Here is a 16,352-nt window from a genome sequence, read left to right on the forward strand (position 1 = left end):
ATAATCATTTCAATAAATTTGACATACTAGTATATTCCGCTTAAAACTGCTAGTCCGCTCTGAATATAGAAATGAATCGCGCCGCCATAGCAAATTGTATGACTACACCTGCTCGCAACAACTTCAGAGCGGACGAGCGGTTTGGCGATAACTATAAAAAATTAAGTTTGGTAAATTTAAAACGTAAATTAGGTACATTTTTGTAAGTTAGTAATGGCACCCTATTGGACGCATAACTAAAATATTTTAAGTTTTTTTTCTTTACAGATAAGTATTAAGATAGAAATAGAAGCCAGTTTTAGATTTAGTTACAATAGTTAAAAGTTTACATATATTATGAAAATGCAAGAAATAAGAAGCTAGATTTTGTGCAAAATCTGATCTAGGATCTAAAATTAAATTAATATATCAATTTATGAAAAATAGACGATTTTAAAATTCCAAAACCAAAAAGGACGTGAATTAAGATACATTTATAGTATTCTATGGGAAAATATGATTTTTTTCTTATATCTGAACAATATAATTATTAATATTTTTTATATTTTTTTAATTTCTTACATAGTTTACTTAATTAAAAACCAGGTATAAAATCATAAAAAACCTACGTGGACAATTCGTTGGTAGTTATGGTCTTCAACCACAAACAATCATGATTGTTTGGGATTTTAAAAATACAATATATATACGGTGTACATTAGGTGCTAACTGTACAATAATATTAATTTTGTTAAGTAAAAACAGATTTGGATTATTATTAAAATTGTATTTTTGTGCTTTTTCATTATTTCTTTCATTTAAGTAAAATCCATATTGTTCATTTTCTTTCGTAATAATAAATATCGCATTAAGTTTTTTAACACACATGTTTTAAATACAGGATGAATCGTTGAAATAGGCCTTTAGGGTCAAATCCGAAAATATAAGTATTAGCGAAAAATGCTGAAAGGAGTAACGAGGCCGATTTTTATAAAAACTAAAACTGAATCATTCGTTTTTAAAATATCTTTTTCCTTAGCCGGGAATCGAACGAGTTCATTTAATAAATTCATTTTAAAAAAATACACCCTCTATATTATTCCACTATCTGATAGTGTCGCTTATAAGGATCAAATTCTGGGAAGTAATGTTGTATGAAAAATTAAAGGAAAAGGAAAATTTTGAAGAAAAAAGATAATCCTTTTCGCTAAACCTTATAGTTTGGGATTTGGCCCTGAAGGCCTATTTGAAAAATTCACCCTGAATAATTTTGTCTTCTTAACACTCATTTTAAATACAATAAAATCAAATTAATCATTGTTCAAAAATGTTGTCCTTATTATCTAAATAATCGAAAATATAAGTGCATTCCTTATTCTAGGGGCAAAATGGATAATCTTAAAAAATATTTACAATATCATTGAATTGAATTACACAGACTAGCCGAGGAATGAAAACATTAAAATTTATATATAAATCACAATACCTAACTAGACAACTAACTAGATATATAAAAATATCATTTCAGTACTTCACGCTGATGCCGTAATTGCTAAACCTCACTTTTCGTCAAAATTACTAAACCTAAGAAAATAAGAAATAAACCCATTACCATGTAAATAGAGAAATATATACAGGTTGTAAAAATATTATTTTATTTTCCATTGACTATAGAATATTTAAATTTTATGATCAAAGTGAATATTATAATAATAAACCTTTTGACCTTAGTTTTGATATTTTTACGTCCTGTATATAAATAAAAAAAAACATTATTTCGGCGATAACTTTGTGTTGCAAATGAATTGTGCATTTTTCTTGCATAAAGTTGTAAGAGCAAAAATGTAAAGATTTTAAGCCTGTGTTAAGCTTAAAAAAATACATAAGAAGTTAAAAAATAATTTAAATATACAAATCATGGACTACCCACATCTATTATTCCGTTTTTTCGATGTTGTTGTCAACGATTCTCACCATACAATTCCATTTTCAATATTTTTTCGTCCAAAAAAAAGTGCAGTGTCTACCCATTGAAAATATTTTAAAGATTCATTTATCTATGAAATTGAAGAGAATTTTACGCAATATACAAATAGATTGACAAATAGTTCAAAATTGTAAGACTTTAAGCGCAAAGCGCGGCGCGCGGCATCACCGCCTCAACTCCTTACCCTCTTGACCATTGTGTTGAGAATTTTGCTTGCTCTGTTGAGAATTCTGCTTGCTGTGTTGAGAATTTTGCTTGGGTTGTAAAGAATTTTGCCTGTTCTGTTGAGAATTTTGTTTCTGTTGAGCGTTCTGTCTGTTTTGTTGAGGTTGTTTCGCGTTTTCCTTCGTTTCTGGGACCTTTTCTTTTGTTTCCGCGACGGACTCCAAAGCGATGTCGAATGACGGTTGTTTGCTGAAACAGGGCCAGTTTTTATTCAAAGATACGTTTTGAGAACATTTCCCTTTGATGTTATTCAGAGTTAACGAAGTAAATTGTAAAGAATTATATTTAAGTTATGAAGTAAAATAGAAATGACAAACACTTGATACTTGAAAAAATATGAGCAAGTATTGATTGAGCAAATTTTGATTTTGAAGTATAGAGTATGAGATATTATTTCCTTCTACGAAATGTATTTTCAAGAGGTTTTCTTAAAATTAGGTTTTTGTCAAAATTTAAGTTGATTCAATAATTTTAGATAACATAATATATTGTATGATGCGGATTCTACATGCGGTAGAGGTATTATGTTTTATAATATTTTTACTTAAAACCTACTTTAATTACTGATAGATTGAAGGACTTTATGTAGAAATGAAATGAAATGAAATGAAATGAAATGAAATGAAATGATGTGAAATGAAATGAAATGAAATGAAATGAAATGAAATGAAATATATTTATTTGTATAGGCCAACGGCGGCACTTACAAATTGTCAGTTACAATATTTTCTTAAACTACTACCGGATCGGAACGCGACCTCTACTGAGAAGATCTGGTAAGAAACTCAGTGGGTTTGTCTTTTTTAATTATAAAAATAATTATTCTCTTTTTAATTTTTTTTTAAATGCCATTATTTTTACATATAATTAATAAAGCATTAGCTCCAGTATCTTGCTTTACATTTATCTAAAAAAAAGAAGTTTGTAGGAAAGGTTACCTTTCAGTAAGATAGTTCCCAGGTGCGGACAGGGACCGGCCGGAGCGCGAGAGGGCCGCGCGGCGCGGGCGGTCTCCCTCGGGACCCTCGCCCGCGTCCCCGGACTCCCGACGAGCACTGCCCTCTCTGCTTCGGAGGAATGGATTCTGGAAATGTGCAAGTTTGCTAAATTATTTCAACAAGCTTTACCCATCAAATTTATGACTTTGGTAGGTGGAAGTACTAAGGCCGTCAATTCAGGTACAATACAAAACCCTATAGTGTTAGTCACAGATAAAAAAATATTAGTAACGACTGTTTGACCTGGTGCCTAAGTCACCATTCCTATATCGCACCACTCGCCGAAGGATGATTCCATCCACTCGTGACTCGTGGTGGTCCTCCACGGTTCGGTTTGCACGGACGTGCTTGCAACGAACGTGTAATATGTGGAATGAGCTTCCTCCTGAGGTATACCCGGAGCGCTATGACATGGGGCTCTTCAAAAAAGGTGCAAAAAGAGCTCTCCTTCAAAGCCGACGATGCATTGGCGACTACTCTGGTGTTGCAAATGTCCATAGGCGGCGTTGACTACCTTCTATTAGGTAGCAGGACTGCTTAATCGTTAGGTTAACCAATAAAAAAACAAGACTTATTGTAAGCCTGTAAGATAGACTGCTACGTTAAATTAATAAAAAACTAATATGTCTTATGTCTAGCAATGAAGTAAAAAAACCTCTGATACATAGAAGTAAAATTTGAAATTATTTTTGGTTGCAGTTTTTGAGGACTAACTTGGAATATTGCATATACTAGTATTACCACTCTTTTCAACCTGTTTTCTTGGTTGAAAAGTGGTGGTCGGGACAACTTCAGAAGGAACCTTTACCTGGAAGCTGTGTTTCTTCAGCATGGTCTTGATGAGTATCAGCGTGGACAAGTTCGGTATGGAAGTCACCACGCGCTCCATATCCTCGTCAGTTACTTCCACCAGGCGGCAGTTCTCCTGCTCTGAAGGCAGCGGGTCTTTACCGCTATCTGTCACCCATTCGTGGTCCTGGAATTATGAAGATGGAAAAGGAAGCATTTGTAGTTGGATGTTAGCAGCGTCGTTATAAGCACAGCATTTTTATAACAGCGGATAATATCTGTAATATGTATTTCTGCTTGAAATAATTTTATTTAAGCAATAATTTTCTGAAAGATGTGACCGAAAAGTGTTCCTCTTATTCCGATAATAATTAGGGGCATCCGTTCCTTCATTGCCCCAGGGCCTACAGACGTCCAAAACTAGCCACGCTTGTGGGCAAAGGTCTCGAATTAGAGAAAGACAATATTTTTTACAACAGTTGTAAGTTTTCAAATTTTCAACATCTAGTTTCAAAATCATCATTTTCAAAATTGTTTTGCAAAAAATGTACTGAACAAAATCTTCTTTGTGTAATTTTGTCATGTCGTCGTTTTAAATTACTTTTTGTTAACTTTAAAAGCAACCAGCTCAATTTGAAGATGCTATGGTAATAAAATACTCAAGTATGATAATTTTAAGTTTCGTGATATTCAAAGACCTGTAGGTCTTTCTCATTTAGATTTGTACCAATGTAAAAATAGGTTGAAACTGAAAAATGTATTTGTACAATTGAAGGTGGTATAACCCTGTGTAGTTCCACATCTATTTCTGCCTCATAATAGCAGCGTTAAGTGCTGTAGCCACTTACCATCAGGTGGACTGCATGCTCGTCTGCTACTCATATATTATAAATAATACACACAGTGTGTACCTGCCTGTTTTTGTTAAATTTGGCCTTATGTTGTAAGGCTTACTAATGTAGGAAGTTTACAAACTTAAGTCGTACATACTCAAACAATGGAGGGTAATTTGAGGAGGGTAAATTTGAGTTTTGACCCAAACGTTTTGCCCTTGATGACTTCACAAACAATCGTTACCGTCATCGTAAATTTGAAGTGCTAACAACAACAACAACAATTTGCTGATATTACAAAGGAACAACACACTGTCCATTAGTAAAAGCTATAAGATAAGAACAGTTTAGGAATCTTACGTAAATGGTAGAAGTGTAATGTTTGCAGCGGATTTGTGAATGCTGATTAGATTTTTTTATGACTCAGGCAGGTGTGAAGAAATATTAAATTTTTGGTTAGCTTTTGGGAAATTTATTTTTAAATCAACTTTAAGGGGATGTTCACTACATTTAGAGCAGAATAAATATAGTTCAAAAAACTGAAAAACACGATTTTATGAAAAAATCAACTAAAAAGCTTTCGGTGTTCATTTCATTCTTTCATACATGCAGGGTAAGATAAGGATGTATGTTGATCTCTTTCTACTGAAAAACGGAGTTACTCACTGACAAACATACAAGTGAAGCTAATATAAAGCGAGTAAAAAGACAACCAAATCACACTATTTGTACCCAACTGTACATTCCCATATATCTGTATTATATAAACAATTCTTAATAGGGATGGCGATCGTTAGAAAGTAATAGATTATATTGAGCAAAAATTCGATTATTTCTATTATTTTCGAAATTCAGGAATGGATTCAGTAAATCGATATAACATCCTATAAAATCGAAATTAGTTTTCTTCTAAATTGATTGAATATTAACAAATGTGTTATAGACATTTTTTTGCTGACGGATACTTGTTTGAGTGAGTGTTTGGTACTGACGGCCTTTTTTCCCCCTAGTTTTCTAGTTCCTTAGTATTTGAATATATAGAAGATCGATTTTTGGAGAATCGATTCTTTACACCTCGATTTTTTTATGAATCGATATGTCACACTTCGATTCAAACCGATTCAAGAATCGATATTTTCCGCCAGAATCGCCAACCCTAATTCTTGATTCCTACCGGAATTTTCCTGGATATTCCGCCTACTCCGCTCAATTGTTGTATAGCCCATTTGTCTCCATAACACCATAATAACCATATCGTTATGGAGATTTGCGGAATGATCTGAGTCAGGTGTGATGGGGTCGCGCTTGAGGGCGGCGATAAAAATGATTTGTGATGATTTTAGTCATTTTCAAAGGTATTTTTGTGTAGAGATAAAATAAATTAAGAGCATTTATTTTTAGAATTTAGAAGTGGCAAAGCTTGCAGTCCAGATGGTAAGTGACTGCCGCCCATGGATGCCCGTAATTAATCTCAGATAAGATTATATCTCAGGACTAAATTAAAACGCCTCAGGGTATGCAGTATGCAGCAGCGCCTAACACTGCTGTTATGAGTAGCGATAGGTGTGGCGGTGGTGCGTGAGGAGTCGAACCACGCCCACCTAATTGTTAACACACGTTATATACGAATAACACATTTTCTGTATTAACAGTCACATAAACTGGAATCCCGTGCGTTGAACATTCACAATGACACACATGACAAAAACATCCAGATTTACGACATAAATCTAAGTTGAAAATTGAGATATATGTCTAGTCAGGGGCCTGGAAACCAAGTCTTATCTCGGTAAAGGGAACGCTCCACGCAGGGCCGCGTCTGAACAAAGAAGTATTGCGGCAAAAAATTAGCCCAATAGTACAACAAAAACGGGGGAGTTTATCAAATAAAGAAACTTCGTAGAAATCATGTTACCTTAATTTCTTGTAACGTAGCCCTGGCAACCGGATCCTTATCCAGCATTCTGGCGAGGAGTTTCTTCAACGGTCTCGAGAGAGGTGGTCTGGGCGGGAAGGTCAGGGGTTCAGCTAGGACCCGTCGCTGCAGCTCGTTGGATGATGGCCCCGACCAGGGAACCCTGCCTGTCACCATGGCAAAGAGTGTCACGCCTAGGGACCAGATATCAGCTGCCTGGGGACAAAAAAAAGGTAGAAGGTAATTACACCGAAGTTTCCAGGCGGGTGTTTTCGAAATTAGTATGGCTTGCGTATAAATTTACTTTAATGCTATCATTGAAAACTTTAATATTTCGATTTTTTAACGAAGTATATCGGATATCTTAAAAGAACACAATAATTAATTAATTATTTTCTCGATATAAGCATCACTTCGAAACATTTGGTGGGATTCGTACCCCAGGTCTCCAGCGTGATAGGCTGAATCTAATAAATTTACATACAAAAGTTGAAAATAAGAAACAAAAATAAAATTCATTTTATTTTTAATTTTATACTGTGGTGTTGACAATATTTATCACTTGTTTCAACGGTGAGGGAAATTTGCAGTTAGTCAAAAATAAAAGCTTTTTAAAAGTTTTCAAAGGTGTGCGAAGCTTACCAATCATGGTGCCCACAATTGCCACTTAGTAATCATGTTGGATTATAAACTAAACACTTACACAACATGAATAATACTGTTTTATAATAATTCTTACCAAAAATCCTTTAAGTATTCGACAGTTTACATTAGGGCTCATTGTACCTTCAGGCACAAAAGACAAAGTTTTAACACCTGCTTAACTCAGTCATCCTATTTACATTTACAAGCTATAAACACTTAAAACTTATACGAGAGGATGTCTACTCGTAAATAAATTAGAAGTTTTGTCAAGTAATTATCAGCTTAATAATAAGACACGACGTACGTACTATGCGATCTCGTGAATATGGAAAGAGATGTTAAGTTTTATCTTTGTTCGACATTTTCTTTGTTATTTTTATTTATAATAAACTAGTGGTGCCTGCGGCTTTGCCCGCATTTTAAACAAATAATATGACATACATAAAACGGAAAATTTGTACCTGCATTGGAATGACAGTGGTGCCATCTGTCGAAAATTGTCTTACCAACTCCCAAAACCTCGTGGGCTCTTGGACAACAACTTTGCTAAAGATCATCACTTGATCAAATGCATAGTTTCCGATTCTACAACTACTTACGAATTAAAAATTACTTAAAAGAACCTTTTCCCACGGACTAAATAGTGAATCTAAAACTGTTGTTTAAAGATAGAAACAAGAGTGGTAGAGCCTCCTGGATCGAACCGCACTAACGTGGCGACTAAAGTGGCTTCCGGGGTTGCGGGCGGCATGAGTGGGAGCTCAAACCGTTCAGCAAACGACCCCGGGAAGGACAGCGGTTGGTGTGGTCCCATATCGCTGTAATCACTAGGGGATGTGAGAGCAGCGTAAATTGCTCCCCCCAGCGCAGAGTCCGATAGAAGGGCATCGCGTTAGGAGGACTCCGGTTGTGTTCCGTTGGAGATCCCGGAGTTCTCCATCAAACGACGACGACAGCCACCGTGGGGGTTTTAGTGCGGTAAAAGCCCCACATAACCTGGCGTCTCTCCCATGACGTCGGGTACCTTTTGAAGGTTTCCCCCTCGAAAACCAAAAAAAAGGTCTGAGTGTTTGTGTATTCGTCTGTGTTTGTCCATGGCACCCACGACACTAAATCCTGTGTGGGGCTGTGAGTGTGGAAAGCGTTTTTTAATTTTTCTTGTCACGCGAGCACGTCCGCATGTGTGTCTCACGCGCACACGTGAACTCGCTGCAGTCTCTTTGTAACTGCGTGCATGGGATACGCATGACAGGAAAAGTATCTATGAAATGATAGGATGCATGGGCGAATGGGAAACTAGTGCGTAAACATGCATGACAAGAAAAGTTCTAACACAGGTAGCGAATTGAAGTGATAACCTAGTAATATAAAATTTGGCCTTACACAATGAGGGTCCGGGGTTCGAATCCAGATACCCTCTGGTTGTTTCAAAACTATGTTCGTATGAGAATTTAATTATCACACGATTTAACGAGGACGGAATACATTGTAAGGAAGGCTGACATCCTGAACTTGGGTACCTACCTGCCTACTCATCTATGCCTTAAAATTTCGTAGTTATGGAAAAAATTTAGCTACGATTAAACTACGTCAAATAACATTTATAATTATTATGTCAATAACATACCATTAACACATAATACATAAACAATTAATATGTAGGCGCATATCTACATAACTAAAGAGTTTGCGGTAAAACCATTTTAAATAAAATTAAGCCACAAAATAATTCTAGATTATCAGTACTCAGCAGTCCCATAATGAATTCATGATAATAAATCTGAGTGTCCATCTCACGAGAGACATTTATTATTAGATTAAAATATTGAATTACCTTGTCTTTTACCCAATTCATTTTCTTTTCGCGGGTCTGGAGATCTGGCCTAGATTTTCAAAAGCTCGCGTTTTATGTAAAACGGGCTAAGCAACTGAATTAAGTGCTTCTGATATGCCAAGAATGCTAATGCCGAGGAAATATTAAACCTCAGAAATCTGAAGATGTGTTGTTTATGTATTTTGTGTGTTGTTGTGTTCTTGATGATTTTTAACTTCTAGATATTACGATGCTTTTAACCTTTTTTTTGACGAGGGAGAAACCTTCAAAACCTTCGAAAGGTACCCGACGACGTGGGAGCGACGCCGGGTTATGTGGGATTTTTACCGCACTAAAACCCCCCGGTGGCCGTCCTCTGCACTTGGTGGAGAACTCCGGGATCTCCGATGGAACACAACCGGAGTCCTCCGAGCGCGATGCCCCGGTCGGGCTCTGCCCTGGGGGGAGCATTTTACGCTCCTCCCGCACATCTGGTGTTCACGACGGCATGCGACCACACATGCCGCCGTCCTTCCCGGGGTTGCTCTCCGGACGGTTCAAACTCCCACTCTTGCCGCCCACAACTCCGGAAGCCCCCTTTTAGTCGCCTCTTACGACAGGCAGGGGATACCGTAGCTCTATTCTAGTCCCGGAACTACAGGGACAAAACACTCAGATCTAGAAACAGAAATCTAAATTCATCATTTAGATATCTGTCCAACCGGGATCAAACCTGGGACCTCGTCAGACCTGGGACGCGTCAGACCGGTATGATGACAAGAAAAATGCCCTTTAACTGTATTCTGAGTTTGAGTTTTTCAGCGAAAAAAGCAGAAACAAAATTTAAAAGTTTAATCTGGAAAGTTCCTATCCAATACACTATCTTAACTAACTCTAACTCAGTTACTAAGTTAGCAAGCCTGTGGAGCGTTTGTAAAGAAAACTTTCAGTTCCTTGAGCCCTTCTACGTGATACCTTAATACCTTTTTTGCATTTACTTCAACTAGTACCTAGACCTCACCTTCTTCTTAAGCTCAATGTTATCACGTGCTTTAATAGAAAGTATGAAGAAACCTACATTCGTGACAGTTTTTTTCAAAACAAGTTTTCAAATGTGCATGTCATCTGCCAATACGCACTTTGCCATCCGTGGAATATGGTCTAAAACCTCTCTGTATGAGAACGGGCCCTTGCCGAGCACTGGGGCACAAATGAAACGATAACGACTGTGTTAAGCGCTGCCGTGTTCTGGTTTGACGGGTGTGGTAATGGAGATATCTAGGCGTTGCAGCTCTTCAAGGGTATCTGGGGTTGATTACAGATGTCCATGGACGGCAGTGGCCACTTACCGTCAGGTTGACTGCATGCTCGTCTGCTGCTCCTATATTATAAAAACTGCTTGATATTAACTGCTTGCATAAAATCCTGATTATGTCAGTTTTGTTAGAGTAGCGTAAATAATAATCGTATTTTCAACTTCAGAATATAAAGTTATTTCGAGATAGCCAACTGACACACTAATTATTCCAGTTTCATGTATAAATTCAATTTAATTATGAACTTTGCACGTGTTCGAAATAATTAAACATTTAATGTTTTACAGGCTGATATCTGTTCATTTATATCCATCGATCCATTACCACCCCACTCTTTTGCATCGCCGTCAGCCATTACTGTCCCACTGCTGGGCACGGGTCTCCTCTCAGAATAAGAAGGATTAGGCCATAGTCCACCGCGCTGGCCAAGTGCGTATTGGCAGACTTCTTTGAGAACATTTTTTTAAACATCTCTCAGGTATGCAGGTTTCCTCACGACGTTTTCCTTTACCGTTGAAGCGAGTGATAATTAATTTTTTATACGCATATAACCAGGGCCGGATTTAGAGGTCTAGAGGCCTTGGGGGCAACAAAGGAGTGGATGCCCCCTGACCCCAAATTATTTTCCGAATAAAATGAACAATTTTTTCAGTTGAGTTTTTCAATAAATATTTTATTGCGAAACGCAGGTAGATTCTTCTAGTATTCATGTTTGTACAAAGTACTGTAGATAAAGGTAAAATAGCGAAAAAAATATCAAAGGAAAAGATATATATATATATATATATATACATATATATATATATATATATATATATATACATATATATATATATATATATATATATATATATATATATATATATATATATACACATATTATATATAATTTAATTTATTTAAAAAAAAACGACGTCTCTATTGTGGGGGCCCCTCTTTTGTGGAGGCCCCGGGGGCTGACACCCTGTTTGCTCTCCCTAAAATACGGCCCTGCATATAACTTCAAAAAATCAGACGTACGTGCCTGGGATTCCAACCTGGAACCCCTCGATCGGGAGGCCGAATTTTAACCACTAGGTGATCACTGCTACATGTTAATTAATGTAACACCACAGTGTAGTTAATTTAGGAACAAGATATACCTTATACATACTGGGAATTAATTAATTTGCTACATGTACCCACTGGCTTCACATACGGTATTTTACTCAGTATACTACGCTCAATTTACCAAATACTCTGTGTTGTAATGTTGTTACTGAAAATATGTTTTTGTGTTATCTATACAGTATATTAGGACGCTCTAATTTAGTATATTTTTAAGAAAATACACATAGTGGAAAATAGAGTCACAATTTTACGAAGTCGGTTAAAATGACTGAAAAAACAAAGTTGTTTTATTAATCCAATTCTAAATTTAATAAACCTATCATAAATTAAAGTTTAAGTTTAATAAACACTTACAACTTAAATAACATACTTCTGAATATTTGAGATTTACATAATATAAATAAATAACTCATCACTTTTAAATTTATAATTCAAATCTCAAATTATAGAACACTTTTTGAAAGTCAAAAAACTACCACCGCTTCAGAAGGTTTTTCGCTTATACATCCACTGTGCTATATAAACTACATACGTAAAAAATGAAACAAAAATTGCGCTGAAACTGGTAGGCTCCTTTTATGAGGCTTGTTACAAATTTCGCAATCTTTTGCAAAGTAGACTCTTTACAGAATTCTCTTTGAACGCCAAATGTACCACTGACTTACATGTTTCGTTCCTGTAGAAAAAACAGGAAGATTCTGAATTCTTTAAAAATATAAAGCTTTCAAAAAGCTTTTCCCTGAACGCGGAGGTTAATGTTTTTCGACGTATGTAAGTATAGTCAGCTCCATAAGTAGATGAACGTCGTAAAGTTTCAAATGTAGAAGAACACTACAGTGTCACAAGTAGCTGAACAATGATATATCATATTAGTGACCTTAGCTATTTTGCACCTTAACACACACCTTTTGTTCATCTACTTTTGAAGCTGACTGTATATGTGTCAGATTTTGGTATTTCTCATAGCTCAAACGGCTTGACAGAATTTATATAAGGTGTCCTTGGATTCGTCTAAATTGTAGAAGACATTTAAGTCGCGTTTTTATTTTTATCATAATTACAAGTTTATAAAATCCTAACTTCAACTAACCTCTCCACTATATCTCTCAGTTGGTGCCGCTGCTTCAGGGGCTCTGAAGGCCGGGGTGCCGACCGCGCCCGACAGCCGGCCAGCGCCCGCCAGCTCGCCGCACGCGCCAAGGTCCGCCAGCTGCACCCTGCCCTCACCCAGCAGCAGGTTCGCTGGCTTTATGTCCCTGTGAGCTATGCGTTGGTAGTGCACTGCGGAGGAAATGGAGAAAATGTGAGAATGCGAAAAATTGAATTGTAATAATCGATGCTGCGGAAGAAATAGAAGTATGTTACAACGAGTGAAAAAATAGATTTTTAATAAACGATTTTTTTCAAAAACTTAATCGATTATTGAAAAAAGACTGATTATTTTTACAATAATGATAGACTGATTATTTTTTAACCGACTTCCCAAAGAAGAGAGGTTATCTTTTCGACACGTATATTTTTTTTTACATAAATAATAAAGACTGATTATTTTTACAAAAACTTAATCGATTATTGAAAAAAAAACTGATTATATTCGATTAAGTTTTTTATTTCCACAACAATCGATTTATTTAATCGATTGTAGGAATAATAAATTAAAAGCCACTCTTAAAATTTTATAATTTGCCGCCGAAGTAACAAAAAAAGAAAACGTCGATAGTTACTATAGCGGATAGTAGGTCGGTAAAAACGAAAACAAGAGGTAGAAGAGGTAAAAGAGTTATTAAGCTATTGCATAGCTTTTATCGCGGGCTTTGAGCGCGGCGACCGAATCGAGAAATTCCGTAACGAAAATAAGTAACACCTTTCAACAACTCGGTTGCCTGGAGACTTGATATCCAACTATCAAGTCTCCAGGCAACCGAGTTGTTGACTGTCAATAGAAAAATATGGATATAATTGAATAAAGTATTATTTTACATTTCTTATTATTTTATTTGATATTGGCGACGAGATGTCGAATGAACTAAAAAACAATAAGGAAATACGAGCCACATTACGTGGGTTAATGAAACGAACCGAAAATTACATTTCGGGAATAGAAAAAATTGACAATGAAGAAATAAATATACGACTGAATTCTTTACAAGAAAATTTGAACAAATTCTACGCGATTCAAGAAAAAATTGAATGGCCTACAGAAGAAGAAAATTTTGAAGAGGAAATAAAATACAGGTACGAATTTGAAGAAATATATACAGCTAAAATTTAAATTTTTGAATGTACAAAAAGAAAATAATCGGCTAATACCTGAATGTTCTTTTATATCAGCAAGAGCGGAAGTTTATTTGATAAACTGTTAACTGTCAAGGCACGCTTGAGACGTACACCCAATACAAAAGAGTTATCACCTTATCAGTTAATGTTCGGCAGAGAGGTAAGAACCTATATGCATGCCTTATTTAAGAAATCCGCCCCACTATCCAGATTACATTACAATGCACCGCCAACGCAGGAGTTCGGACAAGGTGATAAGGTACAAGTCCGCAGTTACACCAACCCAAGAGTTAAATGGGAGTTCGGAGTCGTCATCCGAAGATTAGGTAGACTCCATAGTCCATTATGAAGTCAGAGTCAGTCAGTCAGTTTTACATTCCTTATTATTTTATTTGATAACCTTAATTCGTCAACTTGAACACAGATGGCAGTAATACACATTTTTTTATAATCCGTGCAGAAATCTTAAAATTGCGTGAAGTATATTTTATATACCCATTATAAAATTCAAAATTATATTACCATATTATCAAAATAATATGTTTTATCAACATAAGCTATGTTGAATTCTGGATTGATAAAATAACGTAAAAGAGTGTTTGTTATTTTTAAACGTACAATTACAACTGACAGACTTGACAGCACAAAATCAAAACGCCATTATGATTTATGGTACAAATAATTTGTGTACAAAGTGTTTTAAATATGAATAAACACAGTGCATTTATTAATGAAAAATGCGATGTACCTGTAACATTCGGCCAAATGTCACAGGCACATCGCATTGATCCATTTATATTGCTGGTTGTTAATACTTTACGTCACTTATTAAATACTTTTCTATTTTATATTTTAGAATGTTCACTCTTGCTTGGAGTTATGAAATGTCAGCTGATATTTGCAATGTCTTATATAATGGAGATATGATAAAATAGTGGATAAAGATGTATTAATGTAAATGTTGATGATTATGGAAGAATATATTGTATTTCTGGAATTCCTTCTGAGCGTTTTCATAGCATAAAAAATGCTATGCAATAGCTTTACCGCGGCAGTCTCCGAGTGCCGCACGTATTTTTTATTTACACAACACACAGCGACAGTTTAACGGTGGTTAGTTTAATGCACAGAAAGCAACGGATAACGGTAACTTTATTTTACAATACACTCGTGAGAGACACTACGCGTGTGCGCTTAAAGGATTCGTCGGCCACACTGGGACTCACTGGGTGCGCGCGCGCTTTTTTCCCGCCCCGCGCCGTCCCTTCGCGCGGGAAAACGGCGTGGTGTTACCAACATTACGGGTACTCTATTATTTATGAATTATTACACATATATACCTACATTTACAATATTAAATATTATACTTATTTTAATTTTATTTTATTTATTTTATATAAGGTATCTCGCCAGGCGAGCCGTTTTAACTGTCGTTAACATTCTGCCCCTCAGTGTCGTGACTACGACACTCATTACGAAATAATAACGCTAAACGCGAAGCTGGACGCTTCTTAACCCCTGTTTTGGTTTTAACATCCGCGACTCTTACCCTACCATCAGCTCCGGGATAAACTTTTACGATTATGCCCTTAGGCCAAACATTGCGTGGAGAGGTAGAGTCAACGACCACCACGACATCTCCAACTCTTAATTGGTCGCCCTCGCGATACCATTTACTTCGTGGCACTAAGGTAGGTAAGACCTCTTTCAGCCACCGTGACCAAAAAAGGTCTGCCAAACGTTGGGCAAAACGCCATTGCTTTCGCAGGAACTCGTCACTGCCATCGAAGACTCCTAATTGAGGTAGGTTTGAAGAAGAACCTAACAAAAAATGATTAGGCGTTAAAGATTCTGGGTCCCGCGGGTCTACAGAAACGTGAATTAAAGGTCTGCTATTTATCATACTTTCGACTTCACACAGGAAAGTATTCAACGTCTCCTCTTTAGGTGCCCGTTGTTTTAACACAACTCTTAAGGCCGTCTTGACGCTTCGTATAAGCCGTTCCCAGGCGCCCCCCATATGCGGACTGCCAGGAGGTATAAATTTCCACTGTACTCCTTTATTAAGTGCTTCAGATATTAAGCTTTGTTGATTAGAAACCACCTCTTGATACGCTTTTTTCAACTCGGTATTAGCTCCACGAAGGTTAGTTCCATTGTCGGAGAACACAGTGTGGGGCCATCCTCTACGAGCGGCCATTCGGCGCAGCGCCATGATGAGAGAATCCGTCGTGAGGGAAGATACTACTTCTAAGTGGACAGCTCGCACGGTTAAACACGTAAAAAGAACGCCGTACCGGTGATGCCTTTGACGGCCTACTGCTACTTCTATAGGGCCAAACAAATCCACACCACACATTGTGAACGGTCTCTGACGTTGAGTCAACCTGCACTCTGGTAAATCGCCAAGGCGTGGTGGTCTGGGAGAAGCTCTTTTGAACTGACATATCAAACACTGTCTGGCA

The 16,352-nt window shown here is 36.6% G+C and overlaps 1 protein-coding gene across 3 annotated transcripts in view; it reads right to left on the reverse strand.

The window, feature by feature from the left end:
• Positions 1-676: 676 nt before the first annotated feature.
• LOC140746040 (calcium/calmodulin-dependent protein kinase kinase 2) overlaps positions 677-16,352 on the reverse strand; it is a 216,432-nt gene continuing 200,756 nt past the window's right edge. For all 3 annotated transcript variants that reach the window (XM_073078021.1, XM_073078024.1, XM_073078022.1), the window contains 5 exons: positions 12,701-12,891; positions 6,727-6,942; positions 3,998-4,165; positions 3,130-3,275; positions 677-2,380 (listed from right to left, as the gene is read on the reverse strand). In XM_073078021.1, the coding sequence (XP_072934122.1) occupies positions 2,131-2,380; positions 3,130-3,275; positions 3,998-4,165; positions 6,727-6,942; positions 12,701-12,891 (971 nt within the window). In that variant the 3' untranslated portion in view covers positions 677-2,130. The remainder of the gene's footprint in view (positions 2,381-3,129; positions 3,276-3,997; positions 4,166-6,726; positions 6,943-12,700; positions 12,892-16,352) is intronic.

The sequence above is a fragment of the Epargyreus clarus genome, unplaced genomic scaffold (genome assembly GCF_041222505.1).
Source record: "Epargyreus clarus isolate Ecla_fem2 unplaced genomic scaffold, WU_Ecla_fem_2.2 ptg000012l, whole genome shotgun sequence".
Classification (NCBI taxonomy): domain Eukaryota; kingdom Metazoa; phylum Arthropoda; class Insecta; order Lepidoptera; family Hesperiidae; genus Epargyreus; species Epargyreus clarus.